Below are 25,492 nucleotides of genomic sequence, written 5' to 3'. Positions count from 1 at the left end.
GTCAGAGACCATGCAGAACGATTTTGGACACCAGACAAAAAACGCATTAAATCTCTGCCACGGCAGCTGTGGAAGTAAATTGTGAGAGAGCATTAGGATTACGTTTTCCCCATAACCAAACTTGTTACCGAGGACAAAATTAAGCTAAACTGGTAGATGTACAGATTGTGGGTGACAACTTTGAGTAAAACAGAAGGGAATGGAAAGGAATGACAGATTAAGAGGAGCACAATGCTGCATATATGCTGTTTGAAGGGGCTAGACAAAGACCAGTCGCTACCCCCTCCACCCCTCCTCTCAGTGCCAGCTAAAAATACTTCCTTTTCAGGCTTGCGCGTGTCTGCCTTTGATCTGCGGGCCACTCCGGGCCCTGTGCGTCAGCAATGACGTCAATCAAGCTGGAGAGGGGCTCCTGTTGTAGGTGGAGCGGCTTGTGGGTGGGCTGCTGCAGCCGGCATGAATGAACAACCGAGTGCTGAGAGATCCGCATTGTCTGTGAAGCAGCGGCCCCGGATCCCAGCCTTATTCAACCTCACATGCTTTACATCGCCCGTTAATTGGCAGCCTCTCAACAACGTACACAAAATGTGTTTATTTACTTAGTTAGCATCGTTTGAGGTGCTGCTTGACATTGAGTGGGTCATTTTCCATTGTTGTCTATGTAAACGTGTGCTAGACGGACATCTTTGACCGTTGCACTCGTGTCTCGCACAAGACAGCTGTATGTTTAGAAACTATGCATAAATGCATGATGCCGTTTTGTTCATAATTGTTTATGCTACTTACGAAATTATATATTTGATTTATTAACATTAGTTTACACGTTATGCACTTTTTTTCATTGCTTTGAATTGGCCTAAACAATTGAATGCGGTGCGTTAATATTTTGCTCGTTGCGCCCTTTGCTCGTTGTGCCAACAACTGCCAACTGCTCGTTGTGCCAAAAGCTTTTTCCGCAAACTGAAATTATGCCTTTTAAATTCGAATATAATTAGAATATTAGTAATTTTTAAGTAAAGTAAATTTTTTCGGCCATTTTGACAGCCATAGGGCTTGTACGAAGATTGTTGGCTTTTTGGCTAATTGCTTTGTTCATCTTTTGCATTTTAGCGTCTGCTAAATGCATGAATGTAAATGCAAATGAATTGGTAGACAACCAAACAAAACTGCATCTGCATTTGTTTTCAACAGTTTATATTCAAAGGTTTGTATATTACATCCAACTCTAAACATGTTTTCTAGTTAAATTATTGCTCTTTTTCTATCCCAGACGAGGTCCACACTCTTTGTTTAGATGATAGTCATGTGTTGAATTATGCGCTCGTTACATCAAGCAGGGGTCTTCAGAGCGATTGAAGCTGGCAATAATGGCGACACAGTGACTCACAAGCCCTCACGTGGAAATCTGAATGTAACTCAATAAACACACACACACACACACACACACACACACACACACACACACACACACACACACACACACACACACACACACACACACACACACACACACACACACACACACACACACACACACGTGGTTACTTGGCAACAACACTGTTACTAAGAGACTGATTGCAAAGGAGGCTGGTTTCTATGGCAACAGCTGTGGCTGAGTCATCCGCAGTGCAGCATGTTGCTGGACCGGCAAGCTGATCAGTCTCTGGTGTCATGGTGAAAGTACAAGGCCCTGAAAATAAAATTGCTGTTATGTCACAAAGAGTGATGTGATGCAATGCAACACATTTTTATTCCTCAAATCTGCCTCCTAAGGGATTAAATTACACGGGACACATGGAAGAGGGCTGGTGTGTTAAAAGTAAGAACTATACACTAATACTCTGCGCCCTTGCATAAATTGCTTTATTATTCAATGGACAGTTACATTACCTCATCCATTAGGTTTGCTTGAATTGAATAGGTTACACACACCCAGCCTATTGTCATCATTCCAGCTGTTATGAGGCCCGTGGTCGGTGACATCTGGATGAAAAGTGAGGCTTGAGTGTAGAGTGATCTGATTGGCTGTTGTTGACCCATGGTACATAAAAAAACAAAGACAGCTTGAAATCCTGCTTCATGAATCATGCCATGTATCTCAAGTATGCTATACTAGATTATATTCACAAAAGCCTTTATGTTTGCAAAAGGATCATATGTTGATAAAACATAAAAACTGCATTTTTACACATCACAAAGTCCATGATGTGTTGTTGGCTTTACTATTTAGCAGTATAATTTCTCATAATCTCCAGTTTTCAAACTTTTTAATGCCAGGGACCTCCAAATAAATCAATCACCTTGAAGGGACCCTCTTCCTAACATAAACTGCATATATAAAATCAGTGTATATTAGGTCAAATCGCAATTAATAGCATCTAACATAAAAGTAATGTAACTGTAAATATACATTTGTAGATATGTGTACACACACAGACACACATATATTTACAAACTTATGATAGATGCGATTAATCGATTTGACAGCACTAAAATAAAGTAGAAAATATTTACCAATTATTAAACTGACATACTACAGTCTGATATAGTGCGTAGTTATTTGTACCACTATTGTAAAGCATCCTCGAGTTCTGTAAAGGCGCAATATAAATTAAACATTGTTATTATTAGTAGTAATTATATGCATCTATCATGATTTCAGATCAGTATTTAAAATGGATACTAGTTTTTTTTCAGCCCCACAGAGAATCATTTAAAACAAGCCAACTATACAGCTGGTCTGTTCAGTCTCTAGCCAGATGCATGGGATCAGTATGTGTGATTGTTATTCCGGTGAATGGGATATTGGATTTAATGTTCCAGGGCATGGAGTCCCTGTGGATTACACTGACCAAGATTCCCTTGCCTTTGTCCGGACTCAAAAAAATGATTTTATGGAAATAGTCATTTTCATATGGTTCAAATATCCTGCAAATGTTTGTATGCTTATCACATACAGATTGTCAAACTCACTCTCAGGTTTACTCTGTTAACTCTCCTGACCACAGTTTACAGTTGGTGGATTGATTTGACTGCCCAAATGAGCCAAGCATTGCCAGGTGTCTCCTACTCTGCACTCTTTGATTTTTGCATAATTATACATGATCCAGCTGTCATTTGCCACCTCAAGACAAAAATGAGATTTGCACCAAAAACATTAGATGGGAGGTTCAAACAGCCACATACTTTGCATTGTTGTCATGCTGGCTTTTGAGAAAAATTGTATGGAGGACTAGTTTCAAGTTTAGGTTATTTCTAGAGCACATCTAGAAATAATAGAGTTTTAGGTCAACACAACAGGAGTGTTGACCAAACTGAATTAAATGCCAAAGGAAAAAATAATGTTTTAGGATTAGATTTAAAGGCAGACAGTTTTGGGGCCAACCTCAGACAAAGGTAAGGTATTCCAGAATTTTAGGGCAGCAACTGCAAATGCATGATCTCCCCTGTGCTTCAGCCTTACTCTAGGGACAGTCAGAAGCATGTGGTCGGCAGACCTCAGAGACCTTGATTGGACATGCAGTTGTATAAGGTCAGAAAGGTTAAACCTTGAACCTTAAAAATCAATCCTAAAATGCACTAGAAGCCAATGCAGGGATGTCAATATGGGGGAAATGTGTTCCCGCTTGCGTGCACCTGTTAAAAGTCGAGCTGCAGCATTCTGCACCAACTGCAAGTGTGAGAGAGGCCTGCTGACACCAACATAGAGGGCATTACAATAGTCTAAACGAGATAAAGATAAACAAAATAAAGTCATTTATAACCGTTTCGAAGTCATTGAATGACAAAAAAGATTTTTAACAGTGGGTTCAGCATAAGTAAGTAGAGAGCCCGGATAAATGTAGAGGCCTTGTGTGTACTGCTTGCGCCAAATGTCATGATTTCGGTCTTGCTCTCTTTAAAATGTAAGACATTTAGAGACATCCATGCTTTACTGTCCTTGAGGCAATCAAACATTAGTTTTAAAGGGCTGGCATCTTTTTGTTTCAACGGTTGATAAATTTGTGTGTTGTCTGCATAACAATGAAACGAAATGCCATACTTCCTAAGAATGGACCCTAATGGGAGCATGTACAGGGAAAACAGCATTGGCCCAAGAATAGAGCCTTGAGGGACTTCACATTGAAGAGGTGCCGAAGAGGAAACAAAGTCTCCAAAGTGGACAGAGAAATTCCTGACTAGGTGTAAAATTTGCATTAAGAGAAGCATGTGTTTTAAAAAGACAACTTTTCTCATCTCATGTCATTGGCAGCCATGGCCCTAAAATTCAGTCTAAAGTTCATTGGCTTCTCTCATGTGTGAAATGTCCAATGCATTTTAAATTGATCCGCCAAAATAATGCATTTAAATGTTGCATTTAAAAATGATTTATTGATTTAATATTTATTGTAATATTTAACAACATTTGCTTCAGTTATTTACTTGTTAATCTGACTTGTATTGTATTTGTTCATTTGAAAAGTTTGTTATTGTTTTATTAATCAAAACAAAACATTGATGATTGTTTACCCTTGATGGGATTTAATTATTACATGCGTATGGCACTCCTAGTCTTCCATCTGTGTATTACTTTAATTTGTATTATAAACTACAGAACTGAAAAAAATTGGTGTATAAGATTTATAATTTTTACTAAATAATTACACAAATAGAACATTTCACAAAAAATTACAAAGAAATGGCAAGTAACACATTAAATTAAATACGATTTTTTAAATAAGAATGACAGTTAATATTTTCTTGTAAAACATACTCCAATAATCTTTAAATCATTCAGTGTAGTTCCTCAAAGAAAACCTGGACCACATTATTACTGAATTGTCCAGACAAATTCAAAAGTGTTAGTGAAGAAGCGAAGCAGAAGGTGGAAAACATCAGGTTTTGGCAGTTATAGCCTGGTCTCTCACATACCTCGTTTTTATTGACATACCATAACCGTCTCCCTCTCTGAGCTGCTTTGTACAATAATCCAGAGTAAGCACATCTTTATGAGATTCCCTAGACATGCAGTCAAAGTACACAAACACGCAAACCAATGGCGAGTCTGCAAGGACGGGGCCTGATTGTGAGGGAATCCTTTGTACGGCATGAAGTCATGACTGATGAGATTGGTGCCAGCCACGGAGAGTCCAAGAGGGGCCCTTCCATTCAGAGGACCACAAAAAACATGCAACCAAGGGTAGGAAAAGTGAGGGAACTAGATTTAGGACAACACTGCTTCCTTCTCATTTTAAAAGAACTAACCAAATCCCCAGGGCAGCCCCTAAAGAAAACAAATTCAGTATGCCAGATGGCTAGTGAGACCATATACCCTAAATAGATGATTAAACACAATACAGTCACATGCCCATCCACCCCACCTTCCTCCATCGGAAGAGTGAGGCACAGTTGCCCCTACACTCATGCATTATTAAGAAGGTGCACTTCTCCCCTCACCAAAATCCCTCCATTATTTATGCTGAAGGACTGAGTAGGATCCTAATAGGCATATAGGATTTCTTCATTTCTTGTGCAGGCTCCGTCCAATGAGGGAGGCTGGGAGTGGGTGGGAGCAAGTGAGCGGGCTATAAATAGACAGCTCTCTAGCTCTCTGACTCCGTGTGGAGGCTGACACGGGATGCGCTCAGCATGCATAACAAGTAAAGGTAGCACCAAAGGATTCTTGCGCCCAAGCATACAGTTGCACGCTGCAATTCACTGGCAGCCATCTGACAGACCTGCTGATTAAAAACAAGGTGTAAAGTGGAAAAGTCTGTCTGTCTGTGAGAAGCTCTAGTTGGTCCTCGGCATAAATTTCAGCTAAACTACTGCTGTAGGAGATGCCGACTTCTTGGCTGAGCACTGAAGCCAGTATGATGTTATGTAATGGCAGCTAAAATGGGCGTCGGATACATCCTATGCCTCTGGGCAATGCTGAAATGACTGATCGGAGTGTGCATGAGTCAAACAATCTGCTAGTGCACACCAGTGTCCTTAAATAATCCAAAATTTTATTTGTAATCAGTTAATGACAGATTCAGCTAACTATATATATATATATCGTGGCCACTTATTACGAATTCGTTCTCTCGTTTTAGTAAATCATAGCCACGATTTATTAATAATCTCATTTGTTTGAGTTAAATAGTGGCCAGGAATTAAGAATTTGTTCCCACAACTTTTTAATTTGTCCCCAGTAAATTGTGGCAACTTTGAACTAATTCATTCTCTCATTTTGATTGAACTAAAACAAGGGAGCAAATTATCCCTGATCTCTCACATACATCGCTAAAACGTCTATTTGATGTGTGTTTTCATCTGGGAGATGTATTTATTTGAATACGTCTCTAAGATGTATAAAATATGTTGAAGATTAAATAAGCATTATTTTCAATAAGCAATACAGCAACATAATGTATTATTGTGTAATTAATTGTTCTGTGATGCAGAGAATTTTTGATGTGTTAAGTTGCAGTCACATTTACCGATGTCTGGAAATATTTCCCCAGACAGATTTTTATGCACAAACATAAGCAAATGGGGGAAAATAAGTTGAAGGGGGTAAAACTGGGCTACTCCACATCGATCCCATTAGTCTGGAACGCCAACAAACAGATTGATAACAACACGGATAGTGACCAGTTAATACTAAATTAAAACACAACGCTAATCACATTTATTTAAGGACTAGAACGACCTGTCATATTAAGATTAATAATTGTATTGTGTAGCCTAATATATTATTAATCAATGCATCTGGATGCAATGCAAATACGTGGTTATATATAAAAAACAATGCCTTCATCTTTCTCTTACGGAAGAGTTACAACCAACGCTCACAAAACATCCAGTGCTCACCAGCCCAAAGCGATGCATTATTGATATTTTCGCTGCTATCTCTTTAAATGGGATTGGTCTGTTTTGTGTGCGTGTGCATGTGAGAGAGAGAGACAGCGAGTGGGAGGCAAGCTTTGTGTGGAGAAACAGAATGAACGGGCTGTTATTTTAATCTAGCGCATTAATTCACTTGTTTAATATTTTTTCCCATACACATATGAAGTGGCATTTTCCGGCTTTGGAACTGGGAGATGTTTACATCTCAAATTATCATCACCTCCGAAAGGAAATAACGGGCAGGGCTGCTGCTGCTGCTGCTGCTACTGGTATATTTATTTATTTTCCCTCATGCGTCCTGCAACGTTGTGGGAACCGCGATCGAGCCAGGCAGCGATCTCTGATTTATGATGGATTAATGATCGTGTGAGCTGCATATGAAAGAAAGGTAAGATAATCGACTGTTAATACATTCGATTATTGTTTAATGTGATGCATGTTTTGATCAAGCTTAGATGGCGTTTGACGCAAAGGATTCAAGGAAAACCAGGATACTGCTAATAACAATTGTCCCCGGGGAACAAGCCTTGATAGGAAGAGGATCAATAGTGGTGATCTAAAAAAATAAAAATAAAAAGGGTGAAAGGACAAGGAAACGAGAATGCAACATTATTACCGCTCGGGTGAACGTGCATGTATTTGGATGCGTCTCAAAACCTAATGTGCTGCCTACCCAGGCTGCATTTTTGGACATCAGTGGCGCATGCTGCCCAAAAATGCTGCACGCGACCATACACTGCAATAAATATTGCCTTAATGAGTATTGTCATAGCAAAACATCGTAATATACTAATACTAGTCCCCGTTGTCAAATAGTTTGGTTCACTTAATCCTCACTTAAGTTCGTTATATTGATGCTTTAAACAAAAATTGTATCTGTAAAATACTAATACAAACTTCTCAACTAAAATCATTTCTTGTTTAAAACCAAATAGAAATACTGATTAATTAGGAAAATAACATGTGATGCCCAGGCAGCTCACTGGGTTTTGACACGGCCTTTGTCTCGCTTATGGGATGCTGAATATTCCTCATGTACATGACGTCACCTGTCCGTCTTCCTGAGGTCGAGATACACACGTTATCCTCCGCGTTTCGCGCGGTTGTCATGACGTAACAGGCAAATGTTTTGTTCGACATACGGCAACGGCGTTTACACAATGATACAAGGCCCTACAGTGTTTGTTAATATTTAGACAACTGCATGATTCCACACTTGGCGCCAAGGTTGCTCTCTGTGCAGTGTTATACGACGACAGGAACTTAAAGGGATAGCTCACCCCAAATTAAAAATTCTGTCATCATTTACTCACCCTCCTGTCTTTTCAATACTGTATGATTGTATGTGAAACAGAAAAGATGTTTATAATATTAAGCATCTTTTTTTATACATTCAAATGAATTGAAGGTTTAGAGTTACAAAATGGTGATTAAACGATGACAGAATGCTTATTTTCAGGATTTCTTAACAAGTCTAGTCAGGGATTGATTCTGCTAAGCTGTTTAGAAGCTTGGAAGACCCTTAGTGATTAGGCCTACTATTTTAATTCAAAATCACCCGTGAGTTAATGAGAGTTAAGCTATGTTTAGAAAAGCATATGATCGTACTACTCTAACCATTACAGCTGTACAGAGTATTGTGCACTGAGCATGCACATTTTCTATATCAATACCTGGATGACCGACTACATTTGGACAATAATAAGCCGAATACTAGAGAGATTACTGCACAGAAAGCACCGGAACTCAATATCTGGTTGTCTGAATCAAAACCGCAGCACGTGTTGAAGCGCTGCCCACGAGGCTATGCGCTCTGACAACATTAAAACGTTAAAATTAAGATCTGGATGAAACATTAACAGTTGCACATTTTTTTCCATTGGTTTGTCAGTAATAAGACCAGAGTTAGCTGTAACTAATATCATGGGTTAAAGTGTGGAGCCACACTCAACCCACAGAACTTAGTGTACAGACAATCCCATTCTCTCCTGGTCAGTTTTAAGGCCTGTTCACACCAAGGATTAGAACTACAAAGTCTTTATAATCATTCTAATTCTGTGAGAATAGTGAAGTACACAGCACAACTATAATGATATGGACTTAGAGGAACAATGTCATTGAAATCACTTTAAGAAAAATTTCTTTCCAGCTGAAGAAAGCTAAAAACATTGACAGAGCCAATAAGAAAAGAGCTAATAAGAAAAGAGCTTGACTATTTAAAGATGACATGTCATTACTGCAGTTTGTGCTTATAATAAACAGAACATTATTGCCTGTTGTTGTGGACACTAATTTATTCTTGGTGTGAATGGCCTTTATATCAGGTGGCTAGTTTATCAGTCCTTTTTTCTTTCTATTTCGGTTTACCAAAAAATACATTTTGGTCTTTCCACACGGAACACTTCAAACTGTATCGGATCTACCTGAAGTTTTTCGCTGGCACCATGTGAACCTAATTAAGATGGTTCCTTCCCTGTTTTAGAGACTGTACATCATTCCTTATTTATCTTTGTACGACTGCAATTATAGGACACATGCTAGCAGAAGCTCTTCCAAAACACATACAGGTGCAGATTTTCTTTTTACATTAATATAATTTTGAAGTCTGTAATGGTAGAGTGAAACTATTCCTCAAAGAGTACAGATTTCATACCATTGTCCCACTTATAAACTTCTAAAGACTTGGTTCAACTTCATTCAACTTCTAAAACTTCATTTGAAATTCCACAGAGGAAGTCTCAGAAGTGTTCTTAAGTCACCTCTCGCTGAGAACACGACTAGATTGCGTGGTTGCTTTGAACATGCAAATCCCTCTCAAAGAGACCACTGCCAATCCTGTCCACTCCAAGGAGCTTCCACTATCCCATCTCCCCCGTTCCCTCTCTCGTCCCATCCCCCGCCCTCATTGTGTGCCACATCTATCCATAGCAGAAGTGCCGGGTCTCCATTCTTTGCTTGTTTGTTGTCGTAGGGCTTGTGTGTTTCGTCAGTAAATCCTAATAACATGGGTAAGGAGGCCGGGCCTGTAAGCGAAATGAAAAGGCTTGCAAAGTGGCAGAGGGGAGAACGGATTTACTCTATGCAGACGTGCTGTCAACAGTTGGAGAAATGCTCTAGAAAGTTTATAGTGGTTTGTCCTTGACTGATACAGACCAGTTCCCTTGTATTCGATAGCATTTGAAAAATGACATGTTCTATAATGGCATGTTTGTAAAGGAAAAACTTTCAGGCCAAACATCTCAAAAATCTCGTTTCTGGACAGGATAGTATATAACAGTATAGAACCATATTATGTAAAGTCCAAGTGTTATCTATCTATCTATCTATCTGAACACCCCAAAGAAGACCTTAAAAGATTAGTTCATCCAAAAAAACATTTACTAACACTAATGTTTACAAATGTGCATGACTTTCTCTGCAAAACACAAAAAAAGATTTTTGAAGAAGGTTTCATCTGTTTGTTTGTCCATATTATGAAAGTTGGCTTCCCTGCCACTTTGGGCTTACAATGACATGAGTAACCCTGAAACTGAAAAAGATAATGGCTTATGAAAGAAGGACAATATAGTTAAAGGCATTAGCATCTGTTCTTAATCTTAATTTGTGCTATTTTCAATAAAGTTTTTTTTTTTTTTTGCTCAGTTTTGGCTAGGAACAGACAATAATCATCCCTAGAAAAGAAGTACTCAGAATTTCTCAGAATTTGGCCTTGACCCAATGAGTCTTTAATTTGACGTCATTATAGATTTTTTTCAAAATTAAGAACAGTTAGAGGCCAGGATGAAATCATAAGCAATAACTGGAGGTAAAAGCTAAACAAACAATTTAATCAGTTATTTAGTAGATCCATTAGTAAAGAAGTAGCCAATGTATCTTTGATAAGCTAATTCCAGCTATTCTAATCCTCTCAGCTTGATTCAGAAAAGAATTTCTGTACGTGTGGTGCTTTTATTTGGAAAAGTAGAAAGGCGCTCAGCATGCGGACATAATTTATAAGCCGTGTGCTTTTAAAACACCCCCCTAATTATTTAAGAGGTGCTTTTTTCCCCTCCTGTATACCCAGATGAACTCCCTTGAACCCATCTGGATTGCAGCCATGCCCTTTCCATGTCTCACTTTCAAATTCTCTGCCGCTTAACTGTTTCTGGAGGTTTTCCCTGGCTACTTCCCCTCTTCAAATTCTTCATGGGGGCGACAGCTGAACTGATTTGTTCTAGTGCTGGATGTTAAGAGAAGAACCACACAGCTTTAGCATCTGAATTTTAAATAATCATGTGAATTTGAAATTGTTCTTCAGAGGTTTAATGACAAGCAGATACATCTATAAGGTGTTAACATCCTTTATGTAATACTGTTTTGGTGTATAAAAACCTATTGACTGAAACATGAGAACACACACCCAGAGGTTATAGTTAGACCTTTGTACAGAGAAGGGTTACTGTGTCAGAGAATTGCTGAGCAACATATACTGGTTTTTAATGCAGATCTGATGCCACAAAACTTCCTCTGTGAGTGAATCGCTCTTATTAATGTGAAAAGTCTAAATATTGTGAGGATATTGTGAGAATATCGTGAGAATATCACTACGGTATTTTGAGATAAAAATATAGGTTTAAATATAGATTCCCCACCCCAAGCTTTAATGCACATTACTCCTTTTTCTTTAAAACTATACATTTTGTGCTGAAATGGAAGGTAAAGACAGCATATCGATAGGGCCCTGGCAAGCTGCCACCACTTCTTACTTAGCACATATCTCGGTACAGAAAGTTCCCATCAAGCCCCATCCAGAATGTCAACTACTGTAGCCTCATTTATTACAAAAAAAAAAAAAAAAAAAACCTGCGTCCCTCGCCACTCAAACATTTGCTGCTCATGGTTTGTCATTGCATTGTTTGATTTGCCCCAGTGCAGAGGACCACTAGCCTTTTCTGTGTCAACTTATTGAATGGGGCCTCAGTTTTCATTGGGAACTCTCGACTGCATTGCCCACACAACATCTTGGTGGGCCAACGCGCTCCTCTGCAGTGCAGAAGTGTAGCTGAAGGCATTCTGATGTGCTTCATCAGGCAGTTCAGTTGCTCTCCTTGGTGCTGAAGTTGCACTAACAGGTTTCCCTCTCCCTCTCTCTCTCTCCCCCTCTCCTCCCTTTCTTCATCTCCTCCCTTTCCACCTGCTGCACTTTTCCATTTGCTTCCTCCTTACACATCACATAAATGCCTGCTATTTGAGATACATAGTTCCTCTTAATTCTGGCAATTTTTTGTCTTCATGCCAGTTTTTCCTCTTTGCACACTGCCATTTGAGACAAATTCTTTTGTGTTTTAATGCAGTGTTTTACAAAAGTCCCATCAGTAAAGCTTAAATCAGTAAAATGGCCATTAAAAATGTTTCACTTTAAATTTTAAATGAATCGCATGTGGTTAAAAATCACTCATCTCGTCAAGTCTCTTTTTAAAGAGACACCTGAGCTTGTTTGTCTTCACAGGTTTTGACACTTCTGGAGGAAATCAGAGAAACATTACTAGCAGATCTCTAGCAGAAACTCAAAACGTACATATTTTGTATTCTTTCCTTAAACAGCAACTAAATGATTTAACACAATAACTTAAAAAAACAACAACACAATATTAATTGTGATGAAAGTTTTACACACACACACACACACACACACACACACACACACACACACACACACACACACACGCTTCAGCTCAAATGTTTGGGGTCAGCACGATTTTTTTAAAAAGCTATTAATATTTTTGTTGCATCAAATTGGTAAAGACAAGTACTGTATGTTACAAAAGATTTCTATTTTAAATAAATGCTGCTCTTTGGACGTTTTTATTCCTCAGAGAATCCTGAAAAGATATTTTGGTTTCCACAAAAAAAAAAAACAAACAAACAAAAAAAAAATCTCTTAAGCAGCATATCATCATATTATAATGATTTCTGAAGGATCATGTAACAAAAAAAAATCTCTTAAGCAGCATATCATCATATTATAATGATTTCTGAAGGATCATGTAACACTGAAGATTGGAGTAATGGCTGTGTGTATGCATGTACAAACTACACAATATTAGTCAAAATATTCTAATCTATTACTCTATAACATTCTAATATATATTAATCTTAAATATATTAATATATATTTTTAATAATAATCTTTAAAAAATATTTAAATAAATTTCAATATAAAGTTTTCTAGGTTTAACAAAGTAGAAATATTATGAATTATCCATCCCTTGCTTAAGTACTCCTAGTTGGGAATCACATTCTTTTGCTCAATTTCTAATCAAATCAGTAAGTTCTTGCACTACTTCTCTGTTGATCAGATGTAATCTTAAAAAGCTTCACCTCTTGAGTGTGGGTGGAAATGGGGTTTGTGGTCTGCTCTTTAGTGTTTGGTTTCCTAGGGAAACAAATTAGATGTGTTTTTCACCCACTAGTTTTCAAAAGCTGTGAAATGAGTTGTGCATTTGCATAGTTTTTTACCTAGATTGTGTTTCTCTTGTGAAGGTCTAGTGGTCATTCAGTCAAAACACTCATGCGAAATCAACATGTTTTGCTTTTCTTCATGTAAATCCAACTCATTCTGCATTCAAAATCAGTAGGCTAAATGCTGGAGCGTGTTGGTATTTCAGCTGCAAAGATAGTCATGGGCTTATTGAGAAAAATGTCTTAAAGCAAGCAACGCTCATTGACATTTTACACTTGAACCATTAGTGCACAGAGCACGCACACCTGCACGGAGGGTTTTAAGGTGGACCAGGGTGTTGAAAAGGCAGCTCCGCTTCAGAGTATATTCTTCGGTCACTTCCTACAAGGCATTTCTCTGAACAATTCTAATGCCCTGTTTAGATATTTTATCACTGGCATAACTGATTTTTCACTGACTGTTTATTCTTTTTCATCATTTGGGGCATGATACAATATATTTATATGCTGAAACATAATTTACTGATTTTAACTCACTATGCATACAGTGAATGTGACTACATTGTGAATAATAAATGAGTCAGCGAGTAAGTGAGTGAACGCCTGCATTGATGTGTAAAATACGGTAAAGCACCTGGCTCTTACAGTATGTTGTGTCATGCACCTGCTGAGTTCACCATCATGGCGTGTATATCAAAAAGTCAAATTTCTAGGTTTTGTTCATTCTTTCCATTTCCATACTGAAATATACTATCAGTGTCTGTAAAAAAAGCAACTTATGTCATCATGCTTACAATTGCAATTGATATAGATATATAAGATATTCAACAAACAGGTCTGCTAAATGACAGTGTAGACAGTAGGTCTTAAAGATCGGATTTGAAACACAAATCTAATTTGGTCAGTGTTAACCAAGCCTCTGAATCTAAGTCTACTGTTACAAATATTAGGGTACAGTACAATATTAGGGTTAAAAAACCTTAAGCCACCCACAAACTGTGTGAAAAGAAATGGTCAAATTAGTTTGTTTTGATTAAAAATTAAAAAGGCAGATAAAAGTAAATTCTGTCATTGGAAAAACTGTTATTGTTAAGCCCTGCCATAAAAAAATAACACTTTTTAAAGAGCCCTGGTCATATGCATAGTGTGAAAAATAATAGTTTCTCTCAAGATGTTATTGCATCCAAGAGCAATAACTCGACTCTGGTCTATTCACAGGCTTCCAATGCTGAATATGTCCACTCCCAGTGACCTCAAGTCTCCCTGCGTGACGCGGAACGGCATGGTCAAGCTGCCCCCCCAGCCCAACGGCCTCGGTTCGGCCAGCATCACTAAAGGCACACCAGCTGCCAAGAATCGCCTGTGCCAGTCGTCCTCTGTGCCCACCATCTTGCCTCCCCCTAGCCTGCCGTATCACCTGGAGCCCCTGCCCACAGCCGCCTCACTGCTGGGCCCCGACCTGGACACGAGCCCCGTGACTGCCATCAAACCTCCCCTCCGGCAATTCCCCAAGCCCCTGCTGGAGAGACAACTGGTGCTGGACGAAAAGGTGCTGAACCGGCTCTTATGGTACTTCACCACAGCAGAAAAGTGCATTCTAGCCCAGGTTTGCAAGATGTGGCGGAAAGTGCTCTACCAGCCCAAGTTCTGGGAAGGTGTGATGCCCATTCTACATGCTAAGGAACTCTACACTATCCTGCCCAATGGGGAGAAGGAGTTTGTTAGCCTGCAGGCTTTTGCTCTTAGAGGCTTTCAGTCCTTCTGTCTGGTGGGGGTCTCTGATTTGGACATTTGTGAGTTCATCGACAACTATCCGCTGTCAAAAAAGGGAGTCAAGTCTGTCAGTCTTAAGAGGTCGACTATCACGGATGCAGGACTTGAGGTAATTATGTCCAGGAATTATTTGACTATCAATAAATACAGATAACATTTTCATGCAAAAGACTTTGTGTAGGCTATACTGTGCAATGGTAAATATCCATCAGCGGGTAGAGATTTATACCACAGTTATGGCTTCACAAACTGAATTAAATGTAGGGCTGGACTTGTTTTTGTCCATCAGGAATTGATTGGATGGTTGTGGTTTGCTATTGCTGTGATGTCATGTGAGTGACAGGTTGATCCCGCCCTCGCGCCAGTAAACACGTCTTCAGAGAGGAGAAGACATGTCACTGCGAGAGGGAGGGGAACTTATTCTGATTAAATATTACAAATGCACATGAATTTGAAAAACAATAATAATGATGTGCACAGATAAATAATTTATAATAAATACGGCAATATTAACAATAATTGTAAATATGGATTTCATGGCATTATTTAGAATTTTAGAATGCGGCATTGGTCCTGCCTTTTATTCACACAGGACACATTTCGGGACTGATCCCCAGGACCGGCATTGTTACTAGGTCCCCATCCTGGGATGTGTTTGCATTCACACAGAAGGCACTCTAGAAATTTGATGGCAATATTTTGGGATCAACGCTCTGTGTGAAAGGGAATATTGAATATATCCCCATCCCTCGCTCATAGCAGACTGACGGTTGAAGGGGAATGGTTAAGGAAATTCAACCCAAGCCGTCAAACTGATGTCATCAGAGAGGGGACGCCGTTCCAGAGCGGTAGCAAATTTTCCGATTTTTTTGAAAGAGAACCATGACAAACAATTTTTTTTCTGTGCATTAATTAGCATGGATTCTTATATTTTGCTCTACAACAATCCAAAAAAAAAAAAAAATCTTTGAAATGAAGTACATTTAATTTGTGAAGCATTTAATTCTATATTATTGATTCATTATGAAAAGTTGATGTAACATTTTTTTTGTTGAACCGCGATTACTCCTAAGAATTGCTCTTTATGATTGAAGATTTCCATCATTTCCCACCCACCCCCATTAAGTAGTATGACAAAATAATTAGCTGTATGGAAATACAGCACCTAACATACATGGTTAGAAATAAGTGTGTTTTGCAAGAACATGCAGCAATGATCACACATCACACTTGTCTCTATGCTGTTGCTATTCTAGGACTGGGCTTTTGTTGCCATGGTGAACTCTCAAATTGTTCGTGACGGCATCCAAGCTTTTTTCCCCCTCAGATATGCAAACCAGCATGTGCAGAGATAGAAGCTGGAGCTTCATCTGTCTGAGAGAGGACTGTGCACCTCGGGCTTGTTTGTGAATTATATAGGGCAGGGCAGATATCACAGCACAAGGCTTGGATCATGACCAAGTACTCAATAAAAGAGTCCTGCCTTCAAGAGTTGTTTTCTTGCTAAAATGAGCTCTTTCCCTTGCAATCTGTCTTAGTCTCTTCATTATAAATATAATATGTCACTGAAAACTTTAAGTGATTAAAAACAGAAAATGTGTACATTGTTCCCTCTTTTTTTTTCTTCTTCTTTGGCTTAAGGTCAGTGGGGTCACACAATCCATTAGTTGCAGTCCTTCTGAATGCAAACACTTCTTGTTGATCACAACAATTAGGTCAAAAATTCAGGTGTACATTATTTGAGCCATACTCTAGTTATACATTTTGGACTATCTTTACATTTAATACACATAAACTTAATTAACTGCATTTAATAGCATTATAAATAGCTCTATTGATCTTTCTAATTTGGAATATAGTCAGTTTTCCCATTGTACATCAGTCAGTTTAAGAAAAGGTTTCTTTCGTCAAGATATGTCAAGGTTCAAAACATATTAAGCTCTACTGACAGCATTTGTGATTGTTGATTACCACTGGAAATAATTTTGACCCTTAACTATTCTGTCTAGGGGTGTAACAAAACCCTCATGATGTCACCATTATATACATATCACGATACTGAACTCACGATAGGATATTATTGTGATACTCCAAGTCATATTATAAAAGGTTAACAATTTTTTTTACTGTTGATTAAAATGCTATGAAAATGAAAAGGCTTGGACTTGGTGCTGGTAACCCAATGCACAGGACAATGGTGACACCAGAATATTCAAGAATTATTTTAGACGAATATGCCTGCACTCTGTCACTGACTAGATACATTTAAAAGAATGTAGGCCATTTTTTACTGGTAACATAAGACATTTGGCATTATCAGGACCCACAAATATTCCCCCATTGCATTATTATACATTATATTAAACATTATATAGTAGTTTAATGTAGTACTGACACAAAAACTACCACAGTAATTTTAATTTTGTGTGAACTATACAGATTGTCACTATCCAAGATACATGCTGTTGCATTTTTGTGTTGCGATATTGTGACAGATATATTGTTACACCCCTAATTTTGCCCCTCATTACTTAAAAAAATTAGCAAAATAATCACCCTGCACACCTGGCCAAAACTGAAATCATGCATCTTGAATTATAATCTATTCTGTGACATAAGGGTTTGGCTCAAAAAACAAGTTTAGTTTGGCTAAGCAACGCTGCCACTCACCGGTGATATTGCAGGCATCCATGCATCAATGTTATTTCCGTCCTTTCCGCTTTGCTCAATAATTCCAAGTCTTGAGCTTTGTTGTCATTGTAGAGTTTCCCAAAAAGCGTCGAGACCGCACACTGCAAGCGTCTGCAACATCGAAGGAAAGCCCTGAGGCCAGTTGCATAAATTTAGCCACTGTTAAGACTATGCTAGTTGGACCAACTAGCAGTTAAGAGGTAACCAGTCTTACTTTTCCGATTCAAATTAGACCGATCTATATTATGTAACTGACTTTAAAAGTTAGGACCAGTTTTGAATTAAAAAAACTAGCTGAATAAAGAAACAATCGTGGTGCAGAGGAATCGTTTTGTTTGCTGTTCTGTTCATTAAGTAGACGTCATATATAAATCATATATACTCTCATAAGTAAATATTAAATAGCCTAAAGACATATATAAACAAGTGTGAATCTGTGAACAGGAAAAACCTGAAAACTGACCGTTAATCAGAGGTTGACAGTAACAAAGTACATTTACTTCAGTACTATACTTGAGTACACTTTTTGAGTATCTGTACTTTACTTGAGTATTATTTTTTCTGGAAACTTTTTACTTTAACTTCAGTACATTTGAAAGACAAATATCATACTTTTTACTCCACTACAAATCTGTCAAGTTACTTGAGTAGAAAATAGTAACGTCAGTCAGGGGATGATTTTGGTTGCAGGGGTTGCATCAGAACCCCATTTGTCATTGTTTTGGAGCACACAAGCTTATAGATAACAGTAAGGCTAACATATTCATACTAAAAGCCAAAACAACTTTAAATAGGGCACTATTTGCGGGAACAGCCATTTGGGTGTCCGAAACCATTGGACGTTATTGAGTGCACTTATTCAATCTCACATTCAATCCCACTACTGTAACTTTGTTCTAGAAATAAATTTGATATTGATATAAGGGTAGGTAGGCAGGCATAGATTCAGAGGCATATTACATACAAATGCAACAATAATAAAACAATGTATTGACATTTACTTTTGATACTTAAGTACTTTTAAAAACAAGTACTTCTGTACTTTTACTTAAGTAAAAATCAGTATTTACAAATTGTACTTGTAACGGAGTAATATTTGACCAGTAGTATCTGTACTTTCACTCAAGTAAGGAAGTTGTGTACTTTGTCCACCTCTGCCGTTAATTTATGAATTATGTGAGTGCACATGTATTAGACGTGCATATTAGTAGAAGAAAGAATTTATACATACATTTATGATTTATATAATAGGCCTATGTTTTTCACTCTATGCCATGGTCTTGTGTTTTCAGCGATAAAAATTGATTTTATAGCATTTATTTGTTTAAACATTTTGATAATTGTACACGTGTTGCCCTAATTTCTAGATTTAATGACAGCAGTAACAGTCGTGACGTTCTTGTAATGGCATTCTGAAAAATTTACACCATTGGCAAATGTCTTAGCTATTTGTTTTTGTCAAACAAAAACCAATAACCTCTCTGCAGCATTCTGGGAAAGTTAGGCTAGTTCATGCCCTGACAGCAACATAGTGTCTGCCCAGATCTGGCCCACATCTGGTGATTCCACAAGGTCCAGGAGCCTCATTTATAACCATTGCATAGCCTACGCGCAAAACAGGCCCTTAAAAAGGCGTACGCCACATCAGGCGCATATTGTGATTTATAAAAACAAACTTGACGGGAAAATTTGCGCACCTGCATGCAAACTTTGACCCATGCATACGAACGTTTTGGAGACGGAGCAGTTTGGCGACATCGATATGTATATGCAGTAGCATATACTGTATATCTTACAGCAGATGAGAAAATCTTAAATCTTCATTATGAGTCCGACTCCTAATCATAAATACAGTGCATGTTCACAATAACAGTTTAAATTAATAAAATAATGATTTAATCAATGTTTTACATCTGATATACACATTTAGATCAAATATGCCATTCTCATTAATGGAGTTAAGCACTTAAAGTTGCCATGAACCGGAAGTTACAAACGACTTTTCTCCAGTGTTGTGACGTATTTCCAAGTGAAACGGAATATTGAATAGATGGCAGGGTTTTACTTTAGCGCTCCTCCTCTCCATCTCTCGCTCATAGCAGACTAACGGTTTGAGGGGAGTTGCCACGCCCTCGCGCCATAGCACATGACAGGAAGAGAAGAGAAGTCGTTTCGAGGGGGGAGGGAAGGATAACGTATTTGATTAAAGAATATAAGGGCACATGAATTTTTAAAAATTAATGAAGTGCACAGATAAATCATTTATAATAAACACTACAATATTACATATAAAAATACGAATTGTAAAATTTGATTTCATGGCGACTTTAAATTACATTAAATCATTACTGAGAAGTTACAAAAAATTTATATTCAAATAAATAGAAGTATTTGTAGTGGATGTAATGCTTTTGAACACTTCTCCTGTGGCAAGCTGTGTTTTGATGTTTTAACTACAGAGAGGATTGCTTACCATGATAATAGCAGATTGTCTGAGAAAACATTTTCACGCAAATAATGCAAAATAAGGCCTATCTGTTTCCCTTAAAAATATAAAGAAGTTAAAAATACTATCTGGCCAGTGGAAAAGATTGAGAAAAACTTTCTCTGAAACGTATTTTATACTATTTTATTTATTCAAAAACAAGGCAAGGATAGGCTACTAAATCATTTTTAGCAATTTAATGTGACTGCACATACGTATCTCATATTTTCCTAATGTTTTGGTATGGTATCACATGGTATCACGTGGATGAATATGCATTATGCAAATTATATGCAGATGAGGATATGCATAGTAAAACTAGGTGTTGTAAACTCCATGTATAGTTATTTCGGGGAGGAGACGGGGTGGAGACGCATGTACGTACAATCATCCGCTGACTGGGATTTATAAAGGGAATTTTGCGCAGGTTCTTGGTTATGTTTTATAAGTCTACATTTTTTTTGCCGTATGACATTTTTGGCTTTCGGGCGCATGTACACTTTTAGCAAGGATCCTACGCACAGTATTATAAATGAGACCCCTGATGTGTGCCGGATCTGGGCCGACACTATGTTGCTGTCTGGGTGGTTATAAGAATAAATCCCCAAAAATAACCATTAGAGGACATTGTGTATCAGCTCTTATTTGGTTATCACACAAAACTTCCCTGAAACATTCTGGCAATTGGTTCTCAAAGAAATAACTAAATGGGAACCATATTAGGGCAATTTTCTGGTGTTTCAAATGGTTTCACTGCACATTTTAGATTTCCCCCATATTTAACACAGATGAATTTATTAATCAGCTGTTTGGTACTCTACTGAGCTGACCTGAGCTGGGTCTGTCCATTAAAGGAGACATCCAGAATGTGCATTGCTGAGAAGGCTCCAGGAATGGTCTTAAAAAAAACCTCCTCCAGGATAATGCTGTGAATATTCATTAAGCTTTAGTCAGCTCTCACTGAACTAGGAGCACATTTGCAGTTGTATGTGTATGTATTAAAATAACATTGCTCCTCCATCCTGGGCTTTTCAGGTGATGCTGGAACAGATGCAAGGGCTGATGCATCTTGAACTCTCCGGCTGCAATGATTTTACAGAAGCCGGCCTGTGGTCCAGCTTGAATGCGCGGCTTACCTCTCTCAGCGTAAGCGACTGCATCAACGTGGCAGACGACGCCATCGCCGCCATTTCTCAGCTCCTTCCCAACCTATCGGAGCTCAGCCTACAGGCCTATCATGTGACCGACACGGCCATGGCCTACTTCACCGCCAAGCAAGGCTACACCACCCACACGCTGCGCCTGAACTCCTGCTGGGAGATCACCAACCATGGTGTAGTCAACATGGTGCACAGCCTGCCCAACCTCACCTCCCTCAGCCTGTCGGGCTGCTCGAAGATCACAGACGATGGCGTGGAGTTGGTTGCAGAGAATCTGAGGAAACTCCGAAGTCTGGATCTGTCCTGGTGCCCCCGCATTACTGACATGGCACTGGAGTATATCGCCTGTGACCTACACAAACTGGAGGAGCTGGTTCTGGACCGGTGAGTCTGCTGAGTTTGCATTATGGAGCGGAAAAGAAATATTTCCTCCAAAGTAGTGATAGACCAATATAAGCTATCAGACTGGCTGATTCATTTGCTGGTGTATGTTTTCTTTTTTTTTTTTCTTTTTTTTTTTGAAAGTGCATATATATATATATTTTAAATCAATCAATCAATCAATCAATATATAAATAAAAATAAATAAAAATGTATTTAAAAAATAATCAATAATTGTTTAAATATATTACAATAATAAATATATATTTTCCCGCGAAGCGGAGATTCAATCACATTCGATTCAATTCACATTCTATTCACATTTGATTTGATTAACATTTGATTCACAATCGATTCGATTCACATTCAATTCACATTTGATTCAATTTACATTCAATTCGATTCATATTCAATTCGATTCACATTTGATTCTGTACACTACCAAAATCACATTTGCAATCATGCTGTGTGGGTGGGGTCACTTTAACGTTCTATTGCATCTAATTTTTTTGGCAGCGTTATTAGGAATTTTTTGCATAACAAGAAGAATAAGCTACACCAATGACAAGACAATTTCAAATACTACAGATTTAATATCCTTGTTCTATAACAATTTCAGTGGAGTGCTGTAATTCAGTGATGGTATCTTATAGCTAACAGCATGATATTTTGATACAAAAATAATGCATGTTAAAGTATGTAATTTCCGTGGTAATATCATGATATTTTTTGTAAGTGAAACTTTATATCTACCTACACTGAATAATTAATCTGAAAAAAAGAGTTTTTAATTAATTACAAATTACAAAAAAAAATATTTCTGGACCAATTATTGTATGCCTAAAGATGGTAAAGACTTAAAGTAAAATAACTCTCCTTCATATGACTATATTCAGATGTGTGAGGATCACAGATACAGGCCTGGGTTACTTATCTACCATGTCAACTCTGAGAAGTCTCTACCTGCGCTGGTGTTGTCAAGTAAGTGTCTGTACAGCTATCTCAGTCACCCAAATGGGATAATCTTACTATGATAAAAAAAAAAGAAAAAAGTATGGGTAGTTGACATTAGTTGTCCATTCACTTTTTTTTAATCAATCACAACACATTACTAAAACTGCATGTAATTTGATGTCAACTCCCCTTGTGTTCTTTTAGGTGCAAGACTTTGGGTTACAGCATCTATATGGCATGAGGAGTCTTCGTCTTCTCTCTCTAGCAGGTAAACTCACTCTTTCTCTGAAAGTACAGTGCTGATTCTGCAGGATGCACTGATAAAGTCCTGATGAAGCACAATAATGAAATTACACTATGTTTTGAAGTAGATCGTTTCTATGAATACCTGAGCTTAATCATGTTATGGAAAAAGCCCCATTAATCCCTCAATAACAGATAGTGCTGTCCGAGTAAAATATATTGCTTTGTAAAAGAAAGATAAATTTGACTTTTAGTTGATGAATACATAATCACAATGTGATATACAAGTCTAATTTTAAAGAACATTGTACATTTGCAGATCAGAAATATCTGCCTGTTTCAGCAACAGCTGCGCAGAAGGACCAAACGAGTTTCTTTTGACTAGTCGATGTCATTTATTTAGCATGAGATTTTTCATTTGATGGAATGAAAATAGGAAAGAGCGATTTTAAAAGAACACAAATTTTTTTCAGCATTATTTCTTGCTTAATTTCTATATATAGGTTTAACGAAGCAAAATCCCAATATATCAGGTTGGGAATCATCTGTGATGCAAATAGTGTTGTCACACAGCATTATAAACAGGAAGTGAGCGGCTCTCGTTTACTGTGTCTCAGGGTGCCCTCTGCTGACCACCACTGGTCTATCAGGCCTGATCCAACTGCAGGAGCTAGAAGAGCTGGAACTGACCAACTGCCCTGGTGCCACAGCCGAACTCTTCAAATACTACTCCCAGCATCTGCCCCGCTGCATGGTCATCGAGTAGAGCAAAGAGTTTCATGGGCACCAGCACCCACCACATCACCAAAACCTCCTCCTACAGACTGATGATAAATCCAACTTCATCCTGGACCCACAGGGAGAATCAATGAGAAAAATTGAAAGGAAGTTTATTTTCTGGAGGGGTGAAAAGGGATCACTGACGTGGAAGATAAAAAGGGAAATCTGAGAAAAGAGGTCGGAATGGGCCTGGAGTGGCGAGCGAGAGGGAAAATGTACAAAGCGCAGTGGCTAGATCTTTCATTAAATAACATGACACATAGGAATCAGCCCCCACACATACATGAAACATGTTCCTCCACTGAACTGTGAGACTAGTTTCCATGTCTCATCCAAAACTGTTTATCTTGAAGTGACAAAGGTGTGCGCTGCCTGTTTGAGCTGTCTTTCATACCCAGGGAAAGATAGAGAGGAACCGAGACGTTTAAGGGAAAGAACGAGGTTAAAGAGCCACTGCAACAGGGTCTCTTCACTTTTGTCCAACAGCACCTGGGTTCCTCGCTCCCCTCAGAGGTGCTGCCGCCGCTCCATGTCTGTGTCTTATCAAAGGAAAAAAAAATTAGAACTTTAGAGATGAACAGCTACGTAGAGTTTCACATCAACGCTACTTGCTTTTTGTCACGCGGTTCTCTTTTTTCGTCTTTTTTTTAAATATTATTTTTTTAAGTATTATTTTTGATGATAAGGATTACTGTGAAACATTTATGGCATGAGTTTGAGGTTTGGGACACTTTGAAATAAGATGGAAATCCAGGTACGGTGAAGGGTACAGTATTAAGAGGTACTGTCCTTTGAAAGGAACCAGCATAATCAGAAGTCAGGAGGTTATTTTTCCCCCCAGCAGATTGCTCTTTTAAAGACATTTCCAGATATTTTGAGTTGGGGAGCGGAGCGGATCGGATTGGAACTGCTCGTACATTTTAATGTGGTTCAAAGGGACTGTGGTTTGTACAAAAGATAGCTTGGCTTTTTCATCTGCCTGTTTTGCTTTAATTCCATTTGATGTCAATTGATATTAGTGGCTTATGTGCAGGTTTCTATATTAATCCTGATTCAAATGAAGATGAGATCTTTGAGTGATCCCATAATGCAGCGGAGCCACGTGACGGCCTTTCACAGCCTGAAACTTCACGTCATTGCTTACTTGTCACCAGGCCAAACCATTACAGCATGGCAATTCTACCATAGTTTCTTACTGTACAGGCGCAGCGACTCTTTCAGCCCAAATGCTTTTAAATACATCTGATGAATACAGTTTACAGTGATTTGCATCAAATGCAGAGGCAGGGCAGTGTAATTAAAGTGATCACAAACATCCCACACAAGATTATTACAGTAGTCTCTCTTCATCTAGCAGTTTTGCTTTCCATTTAAGCAATACCCACATGTCTGCTTTTAGATCGCCACATGCTATACCCACATGTCTCTTTTATTTTGAGATGCCAGGTTCTTCGCCCTCACAATTCTGCTCATCTGTGGTGCCTACCTCATTGTAAAATTGGGGTACATGGAATACAGTTCCGCAAGAGAATTTACAGAAACCAAACATTTGTTCTTTTCCAACCCGCTCCATACCCCATGCCGAACCCATTTGTCTTCTCAGGAGATTAATGTGCTGCTCAGATCATCTCAGATAGGTCTGCTGTGATGTTAAAACACTTAATTGTTCACCTACTTTACCCAGTCTCAAACTTAAGACATGCAAACTGGC

The 25,492-nt window shown here is 38.3% G+C and overlaps 1 protein-coding gene across 1 annotated transcript; it reads left to right on the top strand.

Annotated features, from left to right (window-relative positions):
• The first annotated feature begins 6,908 nt into the window (after positions 1-6,908).
• fbxl16 (F-box and leucine-rich repeat protein 16) lies at positions 6,909-25,492 on the top strand. Its single transcript, XM_084115001.1, has 6 exons — positions 6,909-7,261; positions 14,533-15,196; positions 21,299-21,807; positions 22,701-22,785; positions 22,963-23,026; positions 23,619-25,492. Exons 1-6 carry the CDS (start codon positions 7,251-7,253, stop codon positions 23,765-23,767), a joined length of 1,482 nt encoding a protein of 493 aa, XP_083971127.1. The 5' UTR covers positions 6,909-7,250; the 3' UTR covers positions 23,768-25,492.

The sequence above is a fragment of the Abramis brama genome (genome assembly GCF_963993115.1).
Source record: "Abramis brama genome assembly, chromosome: 1".
Classification (NCBI taxonomy): Eukaryota; Metazoa; Chordata; class Actinopteri; order Cypriniformes; family Leuciscidae; genus Abramis; species Abramis brama.
Note: the sequence above shows the minus strand (reverse complement) of the source record. Positions and strands in the feature narration are given on the sequence as shown.